The sequence below is a fragment of the Arachis ipaensis genome, chromosome B3 (genome assembly GCF_059453495.1).
Source record: "Arachis ipaensis isolate K30076 ecotype BB chromosome B3, ASM5945349v1, whole genome shotgun sequence".
NCBI classification, from domain to species: domain Eukaryota; kingdom Viridiplantae; phylum Streptophyta; class Magnoliopsida; order Fabales; family Fabaceae; genus Arachis; species Arachis ipaensis.
In genome coordinates, this window is record NC_142438.1 from 140180111 (window position 1) to 140202774 (window position 22664).

Genomic DNA, 22664 nt, shown 5'->3' on the forward strand with positions numbered 1-22664 from the left:
TTAATAAAAAAATTTTTTGACTTACGTTATTATCTTTTAAAAATTAAATTAAAATGCATAATTTTTTAAAGACAAAGTTTAAATATTAATCAATTATATATTATATTTAAAACATGTGAATAGAAAATAAATATGCACCCTACCAATACATATGCACCACAACACACAATCTCTGACCACTTCTCTTTCTTCAGATCACTAATATAGGTGTGAGGGGAAAGAAAGGTTAACATTGTATCAAAAACAAACCTTCAATCTACATGATAAGCAAGTTACAAATAAACCAATGTCAACACCTGATCAAACATAACTTTTATATGACAGGCCACACCTTGAAAATATCATCCCTCTGTGTATAGTGTATATTGTATAGAACCAGTGAACAAAATAAAAAATAACATATAATGCTATTATGCTAATCAAATGACAAATTTCATAGTAATGAGAATACAAAACCTATTACACGAGCAGAAACAAGATCAAGAGTTTTGAATAAAATTGAAATTCGTAGTTTCATAACATTGGTATTAGCCATGACAACTTAAGTTGCTCATGATTATAAACAACCACCAAAACCATGAGAAAGAAAACAAATAGAGAAAATCTATAGCAACTGGTAGCTGACATAGAAAATGTATTCATCCCAGTTCAATCACCAATGCAAAACTCAACAAGTGTCTTCATTGCTTGCTTTTTCACTACCTTCCCATACACATCTCTTGCTAGCTTTAAAGCTTTTTCCATCCCCACAAGGCCGCTGCCACCGCCACCATTTTTCTTCAACTCCTCCACCATGATCTTAAGCAGCCTATGATCACCTCCCACCACATCAACCACGCTATCCACCACGGCATCCATGGCTGGAATGCGCCTTCCCCACCTCTTCATAGACCTATCAGACCTATAAGCCTCACAATAAGCAGACCAAAATGAAGCTCTCAAATAGGCCTTCTCTTTTCCCCTAACCTTCAATCTCTTCATGTGTTCCTCCAATTTATAAACCACACCACCAACATCCATCCCTCTTTCAAGTCCAATCTCAATCTCTTTAATCTCTTGTTTGGCGAAAACCTCGTTTTCAAATCTACACCTCTTACACTTGCATTGAATCCCCCAAGTCATCGACATCTCCCTTCGCTTGCTCAGAGGACTAAGCGGATCTAAATAGGCAAAAGTGATCTCTTCTCCGGCCTTCATATCCTTAGAAGCATGAACTATTAAGTAGTCCCCAACATGCAGTCGCCGCGAATTTGGACAGCATGAATGGTTGATGAAGGAAGGTAATAGCCACAATCCAACACCATAGGAATCATTGTTCTTCCTCAACACATTGGCCGAAACAGCATCCTCTGTGAGTGAATTCACATCCAAAATGGCCAGCAACTTCTCCATATCAATCATTTCACATGAATCCATGTTCCCAACATTCTCAGGCCTAAACAAATCTATATCAGGAATCTCAAGTTCTTCCTCATCTTCCCCAATTGACAACATACCAATCAAATCCCGGGTTTTGTAACATTTCCTTGCAAATTCAGAAACTTTTTGAATGAAATTCTTCCACATTGCTAACTGCGCATCCTCGCTTAAATCCTTACCTGCCAATATACTCCTCTCCATTACAATTGCCCTGGTGACCAAGATCAACGACCCTGCATCAATGTTCTTGGTTGCGAAAAGGCCGCGGCCGCTGATATCTGATTTCCTGATCTCCACCGCACCAATGTACTCTGCAAGCTCCGGAGGCTTCCCGTGAAACCCATTCGAAACCCAATCGGAGAGGTCCAAGGACCCTGTCCTGGCTAAAAACTCAAACTTTTTGCACTTGTCAACATACCCAATTAGGGTTTCGGAGTTCCCAGCAGCTTGGGAATCAAGCAAAGCTGCTTTAAAACATTCAAGCGCCATCGAGTACCTATTGAGGCAGAGCAGGATCTTACCTTTGCATAGCAGGGTCTTGAAATGCGATGCATCGATCTGCAATGCGCGATCGCAGTCTTGCAAGGCGCAATGGAAGTCGCGAAGGCGAGACCTGGCTTCGGCGCGGTTGCAGAGGGCAATGCAGAGTGATTTGTGAAGCTTTTGGAGGTGATTTGGATGATGAAGAGAGAGTTGTTGTTGGTGGTGGGTGCAGTGAGAGATGAGGTTGGAGTAGACGTCAATGGAGTCATTCCATTCTTCTCTGAGGAAAAGCTCTGCTGCTTTGGACCTCAGTTGCTGAATGTACTCCTCTTCCGCCATTTCTTGCTCTGCCTTTGTGTTGTCTTTGACCTCTTCTCAAATGGAGCTTCTTTTTTCCAATTTCAAAAGTTTGTGTAACGGTCGCATTATTTATTTTAAATTATATCTTGTGGCCTTTTTTTTTTTCCTTCTCATCAATTTTTTTTATTTATTTAAATAAAATATAGGTGAAGACTCGTATGAATGGATAATTTAAATATATATAAAAATATTATATTAACAATATTTTTATAATTTAAGTATAAATACGATACTCCAAGAATACTTTCATATATATTTTTATTAGGATAGTCTAATTTGTTAGAATTGTAAATTATACTTTTTAAGATAGAAAATATTTGATATAGTTTTATATCAAAAATTATATATATATATGTATATATGTTCATGACTAATAGAAAAATAGGTTGAATTTTTTACAATTCACCTGTAATTTTCATATAAATTAATAGTCAATAACTGATCTATGATAATTAGACAAATTTATTAAAATATCTTATAATTTTTTACTATTAACTTTACATAAAAATAATTATAAGTAAATTTTTATTTATATATTGCTTAATTTTTAGTTTGCATAACAGTGCAACTAGGCATTCTTCAAAATGCTTAGAAGAATTATGTTTATAGCCATTATTTGACAATGTTGTACAGATTTGTAACATGCTGAGAGGAAGCAAAATAATTATTACAACTATATTTTCCTTTATTAATAATTCTTTTATTATAGTTAGTAAAACTGGATATTTTCGTTAACTTTTGTCAACTTTAGGAAGGTTCAGCAATTTGCTTCGTTAACTGGATTTTTTTTTTGTTTTGGGCCCTTAGCCCCGTGCCTAATAAAAAAAAAATAGTCTGGAGATTGCATCCCCCAACCTTTTTACAATTGTTGGTACCTCTATTCTTAAATCGTTTTTTATTCCTGACCTCAATTATATTGTTGATGTTTTTAGTAGTTAAACTTTTGTAATTAGTAGAAAACTTTTTATCATTAAGTAATTTAGTTTGATTTGATTAATTTTAAAATTAGTAAATTCTATTATTACTTAATTAATTAGTATTTGGTTACTATAAATTATATTTTTAAATGAGGTTAAACATCAATTAAAATTTAAATTTTAAGGTTATTATGAAAAAAATTAAAATTTTGTCTTCCTTTTTTAACTTAAGCCTGTTCATATTCTGGTCCAATACTATAGTCCAGAACTAAGTAAGTCAAAAAGGCCCAATCTAAAAAAGGGTCATTACTGATTTTTCCGACCTTCTTAAAGAGGTCGGATTCGACATGAGCTGGCAGAGGTCACTTATTCAAATAAACAACTGCCCTCTAAAATCTTTCACCGACTTCTAGAAGAGATATCTCAACAACCCCAAGATAAAGGGACGGTTATCCACCTTCAATAGTGGAATTACACTAACGGTAGTTATTAGATCATCACCTATAAATACACTGACACACTCATGTAAACCTAAGTTCCGATATATTCTAAACTTGCTTACCCCCTCATTGACTTAGGCATCGAAATGTCTTTGCAGGTACCACCCCCCATTTCTCAAAACATACAACAAGGACGGTAGCTCTCTGACGCAGGACAAGTCGGTGACCACCTTCCTTGAATGCTTGGGCCTCACAAACAAGCCCAATCATCCGGTTCTAGGTAAGCCCGGGAGCATTGGCGCCGTTGTCGAGGACCTAGAAGATCAACCAGCGATGGTAGACGACCAACAAGAAGATGGACACACCGCATCGGAGTCTGAGTAAGAGCATCAAGATGCGATCAACAACGAGAGAGCAATAATATCCCTACAAGGAGCGGAGGGACAGCAGGGTGAAGGCCCCTCCAATACCCAGGGATCAAAGAGGATTTCCTCTAAAGTTCATCAGCTCGGAAAGGATGGGCCACCACACTCTGCTGACCTAATAGGACTACTACATGGCCACCAAAGACGGCTGGAACAACTAGAGCAGGAGTTGGAACGACAACGCGAGGTAGAGAGACATCTCAGAAGGGAAGCCGAGCGAGGAAAAGAGCTCGAAAAAAATCTCTTAAGACTGGAATCCACCTTCCGAGATAGGGGCTATCATACTGACCGAGAGGACACCCCATTAGGGGGAGAGGATCCATTTAGCGAAGATATCATGAGGGCTAAAGTACCCAGAAACTTTAAAAGCCCTGACATGAATCTATACGACGGGACTACTAACCCTAAGTACCACCTCAGCAACTTCAAAAGTTGGATGTATCTAGCCGACGCCTCTGATGTTACCTGCTGCAAAGCCTTTCCAACGACTTTGACAAAGGCAGTGATGAAGTGGTTCGATAGCCTTCCTCCCAGGTCGGTCACCAGCTTCGATGACCTCTCGTGTAAGTTCCTTATGAGGTTTTCAATCCAGAAGGACAAAGTAAAGCACGCGCTAGCGTACTGGGAGTAAAACAGGAAGTCAGAGAACCCCTGAGAGACTACATGGAAAGGTTCAACAAGGCGTACCTAGAAATTCAGAACCTGTCCACTGAAGCAGTAATAATGGGACTTGTCAATGGACTTCGAGAAGGACCTTTCTCTCAGTCAATCTCTAAGAGACATCCGACCTTTTTGAGCGATGTACAAGAAAGAGCTGAAAAATACATCAACATGGAGAAAAATGCCAGATTGTGGGAACTAAGCTGGCGATCGGGGCACTTTCACCCATCAAAGGAAAAGGAGAGGGAGCCCAAGAAAAAAAAGAAGAAGTCGGGTCTGAAAGGCCCAAGAGATATCATTCATATACTCCTCTGCGAGTTTTCCTAGTCGACGTATACAGAGAAATTTACCACACCGAAAAGCTACCTCCCCCTCGACCCATCAAGAATAAAAGGGGGAAAGTCGTAGCAAATACTGTGAGTACCATAAGCTGTATGGGCACTCCACCAATGATTGTTACGACCTAAAAAATATGATAGAAAAGCTAGCCATGGAAGGTCGGTTGGACAGATATCTCATGAAAAGGTCGGACAATCGTGGAAAAAGGAAAAGAGATAACGAGAGTCACGGACAAAGAAGTCCGCTCCCGCAAACCCCCAAACGTCACATTCATATGATATCGGGAGGCTTCGCAGGAGGAAGAGTGACGAAGTCATCTCGAAAAAGGCATTTGAAAGAAGTTTACCAAGTCGGGAATCAAGGTCCCGACCAACCCACTATTTTATTCACTAAGGAAGACTGAGAAGGTATTGCGTCTGGGCATGACGACCCAGTAGTAATCACAATAATTTTTGCCAACGCTCATGTACACAGAATTCTGGTGGACCAAGGGAGCTCGATAGACATCCTGTTCAAACCAGCGTTTGACAAGCTGGGATTGGATGGGAAGGAGTTAATGGCTTACCCGGATACTCTCTTCGGATTGGGGGATACTCCAATTAAGCCATTAGGTTTCATCCCCCTACATACAACTTTTGGAAGGGGAGGGAGATCCAAGACTCTAAGCATCGACTTTATTGTCGTCGATGTGGGTTCTGCCTATAATGCCTTGATAGGCAGGACAACCCTAAATCGGCTTGGAGCAGTGGTTTCTACCCCCTATCTTTGCATGAAGTTTTCAACGCCAGAGGAGATCGCCACCATCAGAGGAGATCAGAAGCTGGCGAGAAAGTATTACAACGAAAGCCTGAACCTAAGAGGAAAAGGCAAAGAAGTTAACACTATTGAACTCGGAAGAGTCCGAGCTAAAGAAGAATTGCGAACACAGCTCGGAGGGAAAACTGAAGAAGTTCAGATAGGGCAAGAAGACGAAAAAAACATAGGAGCCAATTTAGCAGAAGATTTGAAGCAGAAGCCGACAAAGCTCCTACAAGAAAATTCCGACCTTTTCGCCTGGAAAGCTTCCGACATGCCAGGGGTCCCGACCTGTCCAACAAAGAAGACGAAAACTTGGTCCCGAACAGGCTCAAGTGGTCGAAGAACAAGTGCAAGCCCTCATATAGGCAGGTTTTATCAAAGAAGTCAAGTACCTGGCCTGGCTAGCAAATGTGGTGCTAGTCAAGAAACAAAACGGCAAGTGGAGGATGTGTGTCAATTACACCGACCTCAACAAAGCATGCCCAAAAGACCCATATCCTCTTCCGAATATTGATACCCTAGTAGATTTCAGCTTGTCGTATCAATACTTGTCGTTCATGGATGCATACTCAGGATATAATCAAATCCCGATGTACAAACCAGACCAGGAGAAGACATCTTTCATCACACCTAGGGCGAATTACTGCTATGTGGTCATGCCCTTCGGGTTAAAAAATGCAGGAGTCACATACCAAAGGTTGATGAACAAGGTGTTTGCACCTCGCCTGGGGAGTTTAATGGAAGTATATGTGGACAACATGTTAATAAAAACCAAGGATGAGGCCAACCTCCTGACCGACCTCTCACCAGTCTTCAACACCATAAGGGCGCATGGGATGAGATTGAATCCCGCAAAGTGCACCTTTGCAGTAGAGGTTGGAAAATTTATGGGATTCATGTTAACACAAAGGGGAATAGAGGCTAACCCCGACAAGTGTAAAGTGATCCTAGAAATGAAAAGCCCGACTTGTTTAAAGGAAGTCCAGCAGTTGAATGGCCGACTTGCAGCTTTGTCTATATTCCTAACGGGATCAGCGTTGAGATCCCTACCACTGTTTCCTCTACTAAGGAAAGGATGCCAGTTTGAATGGACTCCTGAATGCGAAGAAGCTTTTCAGGAGTTCAAAAGGTTTTTAGGCCAACCCCCTGTTCTTATCCGACCCAAAATCAGAGAGGAACTTGTCTTGTACTTGGCTGTCCCCGAGAAGGCTGCGGCATCAGCACTCATACGAGAAGACGAGGACGGGCAGCATCCTATTTACTTTACCAGCAAAGTTTTACAACGCCCCGAGTTAAGGTATCAAAAGCTCGAGAAGTTTGCGTATGCCTTAATAGTGGCGTCCAGAAGACTTCAGCCTTATTTCAAAGCTCATACTATAAAGGTACGAACGAACCAACCCATGAGGCAAATCCTTCAAAAAACGGATATTGCAGGAAGAATGGTTCAATGGGCTATAGATTTGTTCGAGTTCGACCTGAGATACGAAACTCGGATAGCAATTAAAGCTCAATGCCTCACCAACTTCGCGGCAGAATACACAGGAGACCAAGAGAAAACATCTACATATTGGGAGTTGTATGTGGACGGCTCATCCAATAAAGTCGGAAGCGGTGCGGGAATCATATTGGCCAATTAGGAAGAAACCCAAATAGAGGTCTCTCTGAAGTTTGAGTTTTCGGCCTCCAATAATCAGGCAGAATACGAACCCTTGATTGTCGGGCTGAAGCTAGCTAAAGAAGTCGGCGCAACCAAAGTTGCAGTCTTTAGTGACTCTCAAGTAGTGACCTCCCAAATCAATGGAAAGTATCAGGCGAAACATCCAAATATGAAAAGGTACTTAGGAAAAATCATGGAACATCTCAAGCGCTTCCTAGAAATTGAGGTCCGATATATACCTCAGGAGCTTAATAGCAGAGCAGACGCCCTTTCCAAGATAGCAAGTACTAAGCCGGGAGGGAACAATAAAAGTATGATTTAAGAAACTCTCTAAGAGCCCTCAGTTGTGAAGATTGAAATCAGACAAGACATCTTAGAAGTTTTCGGCCTATACCTCGGATGGATGGCTCCCCTGGTCGAATACCTAAAATTCGACATCCTATCTAAGGAGCAAAAAGAGGCAAAAAAAATCCGAAGAGAAGTACAAAATTATACTTTGATGAAAAATATCCTCTATAAAAGGGGAATATCAACACCATTGCTGAAGTGCGTCCTGATTTCTAAGATGGAAGAAGTCCTAGATGAAGTACATAATGGCATCTGCAGAAATCATCTGGGAGCAAGGTCTTTAGCCAGAAAAGTTATCCGAGCTGGGTTCTTTTGGCCGACCTTACAGAAAGACGCCACCAACTTCGTCAAGAAGTGTCGGCTTCCAAATGCACGCAAATTTCCATGTCACTCCCCCTGAAGAGCTTGTTAGTGTCACCTCTCCATGGCCTTTTACAAAATGGGGATTGGACCTACTCGGACCTTTTCCCCAGGCCCCTGGACAGGTAAAATATCTCATAGTGAGAGTGGACTATTTCACGAAGTGGATCGAAGCAGAATCCTTGGCCACTATTACAGCGCAAAGGAGTTGGAAGTTCCCTTACAAGAATATCATTGCAAGGTTTGGAGTTTCCCACTCCATTACCACCGACAATGGTACCCAATTTACCGACTCTACGTTCAGAAATCTGGTAGCCAATATGAAGATCAAGCATCAGTTCACCTCGGTGAGCACCCATAGGCAAATGGGCAAGCAGAGGCAGCCAAGAAAGTCACACTGGCAAGATTAAAGTAGAGACTTCAAGAGGCAAAGGGAGCTTGGGCTGAAGAGCTTCCTCAAGTTTTATGGGCATACCGGACTACACCTTAGTCTGCCACTAGCGAAACACCCTTCCGACTTGCTTATGGCGTAGAAGCCATGATCCCAGTTGAAGTCAACATGCAAAGTGCAAGGGTAAGATTCTACGATGAAATCAGTAACGTTCAAACGCACAAAGAGGAACTAGAACTACTCCCAGAAGTTCAAGAACAAGCTCGGATAAGAGAAGCAGCACTAAAGCAAAGAATGACAAACAGATACAACAAGAAAGTCATTAGAAGAAACTTCGCTTTGGATGACTTGATCCTAACTCGACATGATATCGGAGTAAACAAGTCAGGCCAGGGAAAGCTTGCTGCAAATTGGAAAAGGCCTTACAAGGTCATTGAAGTCTTAGGAAAGGGATATTACAAAGTGTCTGATCTAAATAGAGTTGAGCTCCCCAGATCATGGCATGCTTGTAATATGAGAAGATATTATAGCTAAAAGCGAACTTTTCTCCCTGATGTACTCTTTTTTCCAACTTCATGGTTTTTTCCCAAATAGGATTTTTCTGAAGGGGGTTTTAACGAGGCATCAAAGCGAAGGCTAGGGGTTAGAAATCTCAAATCCTCTAGTAACTAAAGCAACCTTGTAAAGTTACTTTCTTCTCTTCAATAATAAGTATTCATCTCTTATTACAAATTCCATTATTATTCTATGATACGCTCCGATTTAAGCTAAAAAAAATGCAAAAATCTGATGACCAACCTACATGGTTGGCGAGATAAAGCGACGAGGTACAAATTGGAGTAAAGAGGCTACAAAAAGATCATGATAACTCAGAAACCAAATAGCTTATGACTTATAAGTCGGAAAGCCCGAGTAAAATGAAATAAATCGCAAAAATAGCCTAAGTTACGAAAGCAATTCAATAAAACAAAGAAAATTTGAATGTACAAGGACAGAGTAATGGAAAAACAAAGGGATGCAAAAACCAGTAACCATCCTACGAAATTCTATCAGGAAAGCAGTAAAGGGTTTTTTCACAAAAAGCCTTAACCATGCTATGAAATTCTATCAGACAAAAGCATCAATGACGTAGATAATAAACAAACTACTTCGTTAAAAGGCCCTATTTAAAAGGATCACCAAAAAATGAAGAGTTGTTAATGATCCTAGTAAACAGGATCAGGAGTCAAAGAACCACCAAACAAACACATAAAAATAAATTGTTCAAAAAGGACTCACAAGCCGGGCCTTAAATAGCTTTTTCAGGATCAGGAGCGGGAATAGAGTCGTCACCAGGAAGGGAGGTCTGAACTTCGGCCACAGGAGTCGGAGGGGTTGGAAGGGTCCCTTCGGCGGCAGAGGTTGGAGCTTCGCCAAGTTGAGAAGAAGAGCTCGGCAGGAACCATTCCATTTGTTCAACCTCGCGTGAAGGAGATTCAATAATACGCTGTCCACGTCTTCAACTCGGAATCGGTCTCAGGGCGAGGAGGAGAGACAATCTCCCCATTAACGACCACTTTGTCGGGATAGAAGGATGAGAGATCCAAGTCAGGACCGATGACTCCGACTTGTTCCTTGAACACCCTCCACGTCTCTTTAGAGCTCTCAATAATGGAATCCTCCCGGTCCTGATAGGCCTCCCGATTCAACTCCAGTTGCTTCTTCAAATCAATATTATCAAAAAAACCCTCACATAATTTTCCTCAGCCTTACTCTTCATCCCCTCAGCCAAAGCACATTGGGCCATTAATTTTTTCTCCCTCTCTTTGAATTGAGCAAGCTCATCTTTGAGCCAGATATTCTCTTCCTGCAGCTTCTTCTCCTCTTCCTGATACAGGACAATCCTCCCCTGAAGGTCCTCTATGGATTTTTGAGAATAACTCAAGAGAGTTTTGTCCAAAATATCAAGAAGGGAGGTGCAAACCCCAGCAGTTCAAATTTCCCCCCAGATTAAGATATTGAGATGATTTCGGATAGCAGCATCATCCATAGCAATGTGTGTATGGAAGAATGTGCTTCCAAGTAAACTTGGTACCATCGAAACTAGCATCCCCAAGTTGGGAGGAACAGGTTTCCGAGGTCTTACGTTTCTTCCTCTCAGGCTCGGGGGAAGGTTGAACTAAGGGGGTAGAAGTAGGAGGAGAAGGAGGAGGAGGAGGAACATGATTTACCAAAATCGGTCTGGCTGAAGAAGTCCCCGAACTAGACCTATGAAGAGGAGGAGTAGAAGAAGCTCCGACTTCCTGTGCAGCAGCTCGGGCGTGGACATTCCTCTTTGCTTCCTGCACCTTCTGGTAGGCCGCTCTTGATCCGCTTTTCACCATTTCTAAAAAAGAGATAGAAAGTTCATTATTATGCAAGTCGGAAATAGGCACATAAACTAGAAGTTACAAGCAATAGCTACAAACAAAAGAAATACTACCTAGCTCGGTTTGCATGAAACTCGGAGAGCCAAGAAGGAATTTCTTAGTATCCAAGTTTGGAGCCCGCCCCCAAGCCTCTCGAAAAAAACCAACAATGGCCTCCTCTACCTCATCCAACTCATCTAGGCTATATTTATCAACGGGGGAGGTCTCCAACCAGTACAGAGGAAATCAGGGTTCGTTGTTCTCATTTAAGAAAAAAGGATGATGGCCTTCTACAGCCTGGACCTTAAAGAAAAAGTTTTTGAAGTCATGGAAGGATTCATCAAATATGGAAAAGGCTTTTCGACCTTGAATAGCACGAAAAGACACCCACTGCTATTTGTTTTGTTTATTTGAAGCACTAAAAGGCTTGGTCAAGTGGAAGAGATAGAAAAAGATTTTGAAAAAAATCTGGAAATCAAGCTCTTGGCTAACAAGTTGGTAAATCTTCATAAAATCCTAGGAATTGGGGTGGAGTTGGGTAGGAGCGACTCGGCAGTGGGACAAAACTTCCATTTCAAAATTGGAAAAAGGAAAAGAAAATCCCAAGCGGGTGAAAAGATAGTCGTACATAAAAAAGAAGTGGGGGTTAAAATCATTAATCCTCCCACAGCAAACCCGGTCCTCAGGGTCTGGGGCCACTAGTGCGTATTTTGGTTCATCGGCGTCAAGACTACAGATTCTATGGTGCTTGCGGAGTTCAGTAATAAAGATAGTATCCACTAAGGGATTCTCAGAAAGCACAGGGGTATCCACCCATCGCAAGAGGGTTTCGGGAATACGGGAAGACATTTTTCAGTAATAAGAAAGCGTATACAAAAGCGACAAAACCTACAAAGAAAAAATAAACCATCAAAAAATAGAACCCTTGGAGATAAAACAGTTTTCTAAAATAAGTAAAATAGCCAAAAGAAATAATCTTTTGTAAAGTACGAAAACCTCAAAGTCCCTACGAATAATGGAAACGCATCAAAGGCATCGCGCTCTCTCTCCGACGTACAGTATATCAAACAGAGACGAAAAAACACCATGAGACTAAAAAGAGGGCGCAAAGAACTAACCTTCAAGAGAAAGTGAGGCAGAATTCCCAAATGCGGTGTCACAGAACGCCAAAGAAAATCCAAGAGTCTGAATAAGGGAACAAGGAAACAGAAGAAGGAAAACTTCGAAGAGAAGACAAAAGAAAACAAAGAAAGGAGAGGGAAAAGTATTTATAACATACTAGGGGTATAACAGTAAAACGACGCTATCATTAAAGAAACGCGCCGTTACCAATGTAATTGCTCCCCCACATGTAAATGCAAGACTCGAACAGACGCGACGTTTGAGATGCGACGGTTGAGAAATTCAAAATCACGTCGGTTTTAAAACTAAAATCACATCGATTTTCCGACTTGAATGTACCCGAGTTCAACTAATACTCGAATCCAACTCATAACTAAGAGATCAGACTCGAGTAGGGGCACTGTTCACACCCTGGTCCAATACTATGGTCCAGGACCAAGTAAGCTAAAAATGCCCAATCCAAAAGAGGGTTATTACCGATTTTCCCGACCTCCTTAAAGAGGTCGGATTCGACATGAGCTGGCAAATGTCACTTATTCAAATAAACAACTGCCCCCGAAAAATCTCTCACCCACTTCTAGAAGAGATATCTCAACAATCCTAAGATAAAGGAATGGTTATCCACCTTTAGAAGTGAAACTACACCAACGGTGGTTATTGGATCGTCACCTATAAATACACTAACACACTCAGGTAAACCTAAGTTTCGATATATTCTAAACCTACTTACCCTCTTGCTAACCTAGGCATCAGAGTGTCTTTGCAGGTACCACCCCACATTCCTCAAAACATACAACAAGGACGGCGGCTCCTTAACGCAGGACAAGTTGGTGACCACCTTCGTTGAACGCTTGGACCTCACAAACAAGCCCAATCATCCGGTTCTAGGTAAGCCCCTGAACACTTATCCATGTAAAAATGGGTTAAACCTCAAATTTAATGGTTTGAACTGGATCCATTTATTTATATATTTAAAAAAAAGAGTATTACAACAATCAAAAGAAAAGGGAAAATTTTTTCACCCAAAACAGAATTGAAGGAAATTTAAAATCAATAAAATATTTCTTACTTTCTTGGCATTTGGAAGTGAGACTGAAACTGAGAAACAAAAACTGAAATAAATTTCAGTACTATATTTGGTATAAAAATGTGCAGAACAAGGCGGTAGCATAGCAATACCAACAGAGATTCCAGCATGCAAAAGTGTGGCAAAGGTAGAGACAACCAAATAGAACACAGACAAAGTAAGTTCAAGGACAAGGACGAGGAGATGGTGGCTGAGCATGGGACGCAAACATTGTAACCTTTTTCGGTGACAACAGCAGCTTTTCCCTCCTCCTCTGTCATGCCTGTCGAGCTCGAGCTCTCTCTCTCAAGCTCTCCCTGAGCAAACCCAGCGACAATGCCAACCCTTGTCAGCATCAGCGGCGACGATGGAAGCTCGTCAGCGCGTAAACAACCCCTCCTCTCTCTGTTCATTGTGTTTTCTCTCTATATCTCGTTCCTCTCTCTCTCTCTTTCCCGTCTATCTCCTCAGCGACTCACCTAACTCACAGTGGCTACCATGGTGACGAGAAGGTGGTGGTCCTAGCGGTGGTGGAGTAACAGCTCCCAACTGGGTATCTTCCATGCTTGTATTTGGTCTAAAATGAGCCCTAATTTGATTTTACAAAAGAGTAAACTTGTAATTAATAATTTGGAATGAGGATATTTTAAGCAAAAATTATTATTTAAATTTTAGTCCCAATTCCTAAAAATTATTTTAATTTCTTGTGTTTTATATTTTGAAAATACTGAAGAAACTGGAATTTTATGCTTCATGAATCTCTTCACCCAACAAACATGATATTGAGTCTCAATCCCCCAATCTCAATCTTAATACCTCAAGACAAACGCTCAAGACAAACGCTACCTTAGTGTTTCTTAACAACTAATCACAACTTTATGTTTTGGGCTTTCTTTTATTTTGGGGGGACTCATCCTATTTTCTAATTGCCAAAACCATATGAAAAAAAAAAAGCAACTTACCTACCTTGTGTTTGAAAAATCAAATACGACCAATAAGCCTTAGCTCACATGACATATCTCCCCCTCCCCACCTTAATGGTCTCAAGCTCAAATTCTATTGATTGCAATTGAGGAAAAAAATTTAGTAAGTGTATGAAGAGTGTGTAAGTGTGTTGTGTACCTAAAATTGAGGGTTGTCCAATCTATTGACAAAAAAAAAAAAAATCAAACACAATATTTTGTAACACACGTGAGGATGAGAAACAGTTTACAATTTCACTTTTGTCAAAATTCACGAAGCAAGGGATGATTGCAATCCCATAATGTGTAAGCATGTTACTTCTTTAGAAAGTACATTCCATCCCTAAGCTCTAATTTCTCCTCAGAGACTAGACCTGATAAAAAGCTTTGTAACTGTTGGAGTGACTTGTCATATGGGGGATCAGCAATACAAAACATCTGCAGTAAAAAAATCATATAATTAATCTAAGTAATAAAGTTATCAAAGTCCAAATAATGATATAGACATTAAAGCACTTTTTTTTACCTTGAGTGTATTGTGAATTCGATCTAGTGCCATGCTACCAAAGTTTGTGAGCATGCCCATGATAAATTTCTGCCATGAAAATACACTGGTTAGATTTCCCACTTGGATGCATTGCCAATCTATTTCTGTTTTTCTTATCATCAATTATTGATTGATGATTTGTGTATTGACTAATCATTTATACCATTCAAAGAATAAGAATCAGTTCTACTTCACATACCTCATATACAGTCATCTCCTTAAGAAGTTGATTCTCCACAGAGGAGACGGATCTTTCTTCTTCCTCATCGCCCCCTAGAAGTTCCTGGATACCACTACTACCAGCTCCATTCTTACTTGTCTCAGCCATGCTTTCCATAATGGTGTATACATGATCTGAGGTATCTACCCCAGCCGACTCTGAAATGATCCCCTGGCACAAAACGAGAAAGCCATTAGCTGTTAGTTTCATCTTCACTTCTACAACTAAAATTTATGGATTAAAATGAAATCATTTTTAATTCATCTTCTAGGGTTAAGTCATGCTATAAAGAAAGGAAGGATCATACATAAATAAGCATCAGCTTCAAAAGCATGAAAAGTGATCAGAAGTTAAACAACAAATGAAGAGGAAGATAATCCTAAATTAATCCATATGCAAAATAAGTGTTTACTAGCACCAGGACAAAAAAAAAAAGGTAAATTAGCAGCATATGTAGCCTGTATTGGACCTACCTTGCTTATCCAAAAATGTATTCTCCTACTCAGTGCATCCACTGGGATTCCAATAGCAGCCGCAAGGTTTTTAGAAGTCCAACTGAAAATAGAAAATTTAGTATTATTGCACATCCAAAACAGAACACTAGAGTCATGCATAAATTGTTGGCATACCTCTTTTGATCTTGAAATTGCATAATGATTGATGCATGTACAGGGGCCACTGTGAACTGCATTATCCTATCATCAAACTGCAACTCCAACTAAACCATAGGATACATAGTCAGGAGAAAGTATACAAGTAAAAGGTCGAAAAACCTGCACTAAATATCTGAAGCAAGAAAAAGCAAAACAAAAATATACAGAGAAACCGACCTTGACAGTCCCAAGACTTTTTTTCCACTGTAGCTTACGAGGGGTTTTTGTTTCATGAAATCTCGTTGCATACTCAGTAAGGAGCTGGTCGACAGATTCTGGCAGGTTAACCGGCTCATCCTGGAATTCTCTTCAAAGTTAATAATAGAAAGTTGACGCTTTTTGTTGGACCACAATGAAATTCTTTAAAGATGTGTTAAAGGGCTACTAAATTATTATGTTATGCTTGGTTTTATGTATGCTTCTAGTTGAGATTTACTCAATAAAACTGATCAGAAAAAAATGTTAATACATGTACTAGTTTGAAATTTGAAGAAACTCTCCGCAATTTTACATGAAATAACAGTGGAACAGAACAACAATGAACTTCGATCCCCTTTTTCCCCAAAAAGAAAAAACTTTGAAATTATTTAATTTAATCTGCTCAAAAAGACCCAATGCAAATCTATGAGCAGACTTGATGTACTTTCATTATTCTTCTGGAAAGAAATCTTGACATTTTGGCAGCCGCATCAACATTTTGCATGTGTGAAGGTGGATAGTATCTTTTAGAAATATACTCAGCACAAGCATGACCATGACAACAACGAAATATATGAGAAATATCAGTATAAAGATGGGTATAGGAAAGGAAAAGTTCGCTCAAATTTAAAGTTATATTAACTTAAGATGAATAAGAATAAAAAGAGCAAGGGGGCTGATCATCACCTTTCTGATTTCTTATTAAACAACGAGTACTAGAAAGTGAGTAAATAGGATGCTGCTAGATGGTTAACAGAATAACAGACATACAATATATACTGACAATTTTTTCCAGAGTAAATAGCCAAAATCGTCCCTGAAAGATACCCCAATCTCCATTTTGGTCCTTGAAAGATAAAGTTAATCAAAATCGTCCCCGAAAGATACACGATTGGTTACGTTACTCCTTCCGTCAATTGGATAATGACGTGTCACGTTAAGTGCCACGTGGATGGCTAATGCCACGTGTCACAAGATGATTGGTTGACGTGTCAGATCAGTGACACTTGGCATGCCACGTGTCAGGTCAGTGACACGTGGCACTTGACATGTAAAAAAGTTATTTATAATCAAAATAGTCCTTAAAAGTTTAGACGTAAGTCATTTTCATCCCTAAAATTTTAAAAATTAATCAAATTAGTCCTTATATAATTTTTTTTATTTTTTCTTGATAATATTAAATTTAAAATATTTTTTGATACTACTAATTTTAATAGAAATGTAATTGACAATAAAAAAAATTAGTAATTGTATATTTTCTTCTTAAAAATTTTTTCAATAAAAATATATCTCCTGTAATTCTTGTCAAAATCTCTCTTATTTTTTTTTATTCTAAAATATTTTTCTTACATTATTACATTTTGCTGGAACATATATATATATATACTCAAAATTGAAATGTAGGTATTTGTTAACCTAAACAAAGTTATATGCTCAAAATCAAAATTTATGTATGTTAACCTAAATGAAAGTAATACCGTAATGAAAAAAAAAAGATGTATAAGTTTTTATTAACTTTGTTTAGGTTAACATACATAAATTTTAATTTTGAGCATATAACTTTGTTTAGGTTAACAAATACATACATTTCAATTTTGAGTGTGTATATATATATATATTTCAGCAAAATGTAATAATATAAGAAAAAGGTTTTAGAATAGAAAAAAATAAGAGAGATTTTGATAAGAATTAAAGGAGAGAGATAATTTTATTGAAAAAATTTTTAAGAAGAAAAGATACAATTACTAATTTTTTTATTGTCAATTACATTTCTATTAAAATTAGTAGTATCAAAAAATTTTTTAAATTTAATATTATCAAGAAAAAATAAAAAATAATTATATAAGAACTAATTTGATTAATTTTTAAAATTTTAGTGATGAAAATGACTTACATCTGAACTTTCAAAGACTATTTTGATTATAAATAACTTTTTTATATGTCAAATGCCACGTGGCATGCCAGGTGTCACTGATCTGACACGTCAACCAATCATCTTGTGACACGTGGCATTAGCCCTCCACGTCATCATCTAACCGACAGAAGGACTAACGTGACCAATCGTGTATCTTTCGGAGACGATTTTGATTAACTTTATCTTTCGAGGACCAAAATGGAGATCGGGGTATCTTTCAGGACGATTTTGGCTATTTACTCATTTTTTCCATGAATATAATATAAATAAAATACTCTTTCATATTTATCTAATAGTCGAATAAAAGATTGTTTGTGCACCTGTATTGGAGGCCAAAAATTAGAAGATATGATAGTGGCAGAAATCGTATCCATGGATATTGCATTTTCTCCACCTGAGAGGACATCACCAAACTTCCATCAAAAGGATTTTAACACAAATAACAGTTAACATTGTCAGAAACAATATTGGATATGAGAATTTACTTGTCTGAGATGGTTGACTTATGGTAGCTTTGATGTTTGTATTAGTTCTCTTTGAGCCAAGTAAATCATTGAGCATAATCTCACATTTTTGTAGGCTACTCTCTCCAAAGTGTATCTGCAGAAGCAATGCATTAAATACATGTTTATAATGAAATACTAAAACCAAGAATGAATATACACAAAGCAATTATAAAAAATCAATTTCCCAGCCAGTCAAATAGCCATCCTGACTTTATGCTTAAATAAGTACCTTGAGGAGTTCTAAAGTCCGAATCTCTGAGTCAATATCATAATCAGATTTATTTAGAAGTTTCTCAGCAAGCATAGTTCGATATTCATGAACTAATTGATCTTTTGAACCAATAATGCCAACAATCATTCCAAGTATGTCAACTTTCCTTTGGTTTCTGCTTCCTTTTAGTGGATCTGCTTCCACAGGGTCAGGCTGCCAGCTGTTGAAAATGATAATAAAAAGAAACATCAAATCTATTAAGATGGCAGCAGAAAAGATATACTATTATTATTATATATATGCATCAGCAAGAATGATAAAAATAAGAGCTTTTCGCCTTCTATAACATAAACATACCGTGCAGCATTAATCCATGCTTGCCTATCATCAGTGTTAAAATCATCGTCAATACCAACATCCTCTTGAATTTCTTCATCTCTGTTCAGCTCTTCAAGAAGGCTATCTCCAGGATTTCCAGATGCACTAGAATTCCCACCAGTCCCATCTGTCAACATGGTCACTATGCATTTTATGGTATCTCTCCTTCCTCTTAAATAATCCCTTATTGGTTCACCAACAGCCTCAAGGAAAACACCTGCAGGGTCTATTGTCCTCAGGGCTTTAATGGTTGAAACATATTGGTGCAATATATCATTGGTTGATGCGCCTGCAGTGAGCAAGCGATAACGAAGTGAAGAAATAAATGAGTCGACCAGCTTTGAATGTTGTCCAGTGTATTCAAGACACAATTTTAAGTCTTCAATTGCAGGAGAGCTTCAAATATCAGCAGAGAGAAGGGAAAATAAGTGCTCAAAAGACTTTATACAAACAATGAGAGTTATGATCTAGCAATGAGTTAATAAAAAATTGTCATGACAGGTCACAATATGCATTTCGCACTAGTGCTTATTATTGAAGTTTAAAATTAATTCAAAAACAGCATTAAAGCATGGAACTAACTGAAGCAAGAGTTTACAATTCAAAATCAAGTTTCAACTTTCATTTCATGCAGCCAGCCACAACCATACATTTCAGGATAATGACAACCTCTTCTTTCAGTCAACAAAACTCTGGTGTTGACCTTGTGATTCAATTTAATGACATTACAGGATAGCTAATTTAGAAAACAAAACCCAGAAGGAAAGCAGAGAATTATAATTAACAAACTACCTCTCAGGATAATCAACGATAATCTCAAATAATTTGGAAATTCTTAAATCTTGCAGTGTTTCATAAGCAAAATATTCCAGCCGCAGCTTCCATCTAACAAGCCCTTCAGAAGGAGAATCGATTCCAGGACAGAATGAGGATGGTTGTGATGCTAAAGGTGATTTGAGACCTGAAGAAGAACTCTCATAACTAACAGAATCTCCAAGATAGACAAGAAGGGCATGCAGAAACTTGAGAGGTACAGCCTGAATGTCTCCAAGAAAACATCATGTGTTAGCATTGTTAAAGCATTTGATTTTCTACACAGGTCTGCATGCACAAATAATATATTTTAGATAGAATCCACAGTGGCAGAAAAAGTATTTTCATTAACAACATTGGAACTAGTGACTCAGATACTTTTGCCACAACACTTAGTAGTTACTTTGTACAACCACTATAATGTGATACAACAGGAAACTTAGGTCCAGGCATTTGGTTTCTTGGAAAACATATAATTCGCCAAATAAACAATTTTTAAAAAGTCTTATTTAATTGAATCCATGTAAACTGAATGGTAAGAAGTACCACAACATGAGTCGAAGTTATTACCAGAATCTGAGCCAAATTCACATCTTCCAATATGAGTCAAAATCATCATTCAATATAGTTTTTTTAAAAATAAGTTGAAATTTGAACATAATTAGTAATAGCATAAGAACAAGTTCCTACTGTCAGTTTGCAACAAAATGGTTAATTTGTGAAGTAATGGACCGACATTAAAGAATACTTAATGTGGTATGTTCCTGATATACTGGATCTTGTAATACATGTCACCTTGATCCTTCTTTGCAAACAGATAGATAAGCACTACAAACCTGTATCCAGCTTTGAATAGACTGTAGAACAGAACTCCTAAAATCATCACCAGCTAAATCATATACTTTTGCCTGCCGTCCAAACAAATGAAACAAATTCAGCAAAATGGTGAAAGCAAATCTGCAAGCAAAATTAAGGATTTCAAGAACATTCTCACCTTTAGAAGTAAAAATATAGCAGAGGCATAAGCATCTTCTGCCATAGAAGTAAATCCAAGACTTCTCAGATGAAGAACAACTTTTCCAATGCTATTCACAAGTTTATTGTTTTCTGAGTACCTGCTGTCATTATAGCATTCATCAACATCCATTTCGCCAACCTTGTTGCTTATTTTTCCTTTTTCGTCTAAATCCATGCCATCCTTGCTTTGAGATTCATGATCTTGCAACTCCTCATCCATCCTTGTACTTAACTCCTCCAATGTTCTTTTAAAATACCAATGCAGTATAACTAAACGTAGCAAAAAGTAAAAATGTGTGGCCAAGACAAATAAAAGAAATGATAATAAGCTTATCTAGGAAAATAGCAAAGTCAAGGTACAAGCTATGTCTAATATGTAATACTTTCATACATGCAACTATAATGTTTTATTAATGTAAAAGATACCACGAGCTGAAAGCCTGAAATTATTGCACTTGGAACTAATCTATAGTACTTGTATAGCGGAGATAAAGATACTACATTTTCATGGCAAAAATTAGCAGATGGTGAAAATGAAGAGACTATCTGTAAATATTCCATAAAGTAGAAACAAAGAAATCAAGAAGTGATTGATAATAACAAAAGGCAAGATCTATTGTTCACCTATAGTATGAAATGGCATGTCATCATTTAATATCAAGATAATAATAAACAGGTTACACACCACGGAAATTCCTAGGAAGCGTAGCCGTAAGTACAGAGGAGACAATCCATTGATATTTAGTGGTAAGGTGATTCCTCTCTGCATCAAGATCATGAGTGTCCCCCGACACCTGCTTCTTGTATGATTGGAAAGCATGGACCAACATTAACAAGCACTTCTCCTGATACCCTTTCTCCAAATAGATTTCTTCCAAAGCACTATGCAACACACTCAGAATCTCGTCCTCATCAATCTGTTTAAAATTGTTTCTAGCATCAACACTAGCAACTAAGTATAATCCACTCAACAATTACCCGTTTTTCTTTTCCCTTTTTTCCCAAGGACAAACAATGATACTAGTACCTAAGGTAAGTTGTCAAAATCTGTTTCTTACTTACTAGTTACCACACTCAATAAAATGTCACATATTTATGATACATATATAAACAAATAACAAGCATTACACAGCAATACCCAAATCAATCCCGATAATAGTAATAATAAAAAAACATTGCCATTTTAGAAATACTCACCTCAAGATCATCATTCTTGTTCAAACCCGTAACATTACTGTAAGGCTCAAAATGGCGCCAAAACCTCGACGCCCCATTTCTCTCAAACGTTTCCTACGACCAGAAACAAAATAAAATAAAAAACATTTTGAAAAAACAAAAAAAGAAGCGAACTTTCCAGCATTACTAGGAAAATAAATAGATAAGTGGTAGTGAGGTACCTCCAAAACGCGAAGAAAGTGGTCTCGGACGAGGGAATCGAGGCCATGTTTGCAGAGGGAGTGAACATGGGCAACGAAGTCGCGGCGGGCGGATAGGTCGTCCACGGCGGCGAGGAGGGTTTGGGTGGCGGCACAGAAACCATTGTAGGAGCGGAGGATTTCGCATATGGAATCGTTGGAGAGGGAATCGAGAATCCCTAAGTTGCAGAAAGAGGAGGTAGTGGATTGGTCCATGAGGATCGAATTGTAATTGTGTTTTTGTGTTTTGTCTTTGAAACTTCTAAAGTTTGAATCTTTGATTGCTGCTACTGTGTTTATTTCAGTGTTTCCCTCTTCTTTTTTTCAGTCCTTAGAAGCAGTGTTACGAGAATCGCTGCCTGGTTTCATCTCGTTAACCGTAAATCGGTCCCTGGATCGATTTATTTTAAAATAAAAATTATTTGACAAAAATTAGTGTAGTTTCAATGATTAATTTGTCTTAAATATTTTTATATATTTATATAAAAATATATTATTTTATTATATCTAATTTGATTTTAATTGAATCTTCTAACTTTTAATTCTACCGGTTTAATAAGCATTAGGTTTTTAGGACCTCACTTGGAACTTGGAAGAGTCCCCCACTCCTCCGAGACCCCGTTTTCAATTTTTTTAAAACTTGATTGAAAAAAAGTT

The 22664-nt window shown here is 38.3% G+C and overlaps 3 protein-coding genes across 3 annotated transcripts; 1 reads left to right on the forward strand and 2 right to left on the reverse strand.

Moving 5' to 3' along the window:
• Positions 1-390: 390 nt before the first annotated feature.
• SDG35 (SET domain protein 35) lies at positions 391-2259 on the reverse strand. The gene has a single exon (XM_016338197.3). It carries the CDS (start codon positions 2239-2241, stop codon positions 649-651), a length of 1593 nt encoding a protein of 530 aa, XP_016193683.1. The 5' UTR covers positions 2242-2259; the 3' UTR covers positions 391-648.
• Positions 2260-8214: 5955 nt separating this feature from the next.
• LOC148572618 (uncharacterized) lies at positions 8215-9131 on the forward strand. The gene is made up of 2 exons (XM_088507656.1): positions 8215-8606; positions 8708-9131. The coding sequence occupies exons 1-2, from the start codon at positions 8215-8217 to the stop codon at positions 9129-9131; spliced, it is 816 nt and encodes a 271-aa protein (XP_088363782.1).
• A 5237-nt stretch (positions 9132-14368) lies between these two features.
• Positions 14369-22400, reverse strand: APC2 (anaphase-promoting complex/cyclosome 2). The gene is made up of 16 exons (XM_016335428.3): positions 21990-22400; positions 21790-21882; positions 21278-21509; positions 20570-20862; positions 20412-20483; positions 19555-19799; positions 18742-19158; positions 18403-18604; positions 18153-18267; positions 17988-18061; positions 15732-15851; positions 15531-15619; positions 15375-15456; positions 14881-15072; positions 14661-14729; positions 14369-14572 (listed from the first exon to the last, which is right to left on the reverse strand). Exons 1-16 carry the CDS (start codon positions 22221-22223, stop codon positions 14450-14452), a joined length of 2652 nt encoding a protein of 883 aa, XP_016190914.1. The 5' UTR covers positions 22224-22400; the 3' UTR covers positions 14369-14449.
• Positions 22401-22664: the final 264 nt, after the last annotated feature.

Coding starts and splice junctions, on each gene's coding strand:
- LOC148572618 (XM_088507656.1), top strand. CDS start 8,215: ATGCACGCAAATTTCCATGTCACTCCCCCTGAAGAGCTTGTTAGTGTC. Junction 8,607..8,707: donor CAGCCAAGAAAGTCACACTG/GCAAGATTAAAG, acceptor GTCTGCCACTAG/CGAAACACCCTTCCGACTTG.
- SDG35 (XM_016338197.3), bottom strand. CDS start 2,241: ATGGCGGAAGAGGAGTACATTCAGCAACTGAGGTCCAAAGCAGCAGAG.
- APC2 (XM_016335428.3), bottom strand. CDS start 22,223: ATGGACCAATCCACTACCTCCTCTTTCTGCAACTTAGGGATTCTCGAT. Junction 21,510..21,789: donor ACAAGAATGATGATCTTGAG/GTGAGTATTTCT, acceptor AATTTTAAACAG/ATTGATGAGGACGAGATTCT. Junction 20,863..21,277: donor GCTTCCTAGGAATTTCCGTG/GTGTGTAACCTG, acceptor TGCTACGTTTAG/TTATACTGCATTGGTATTTT.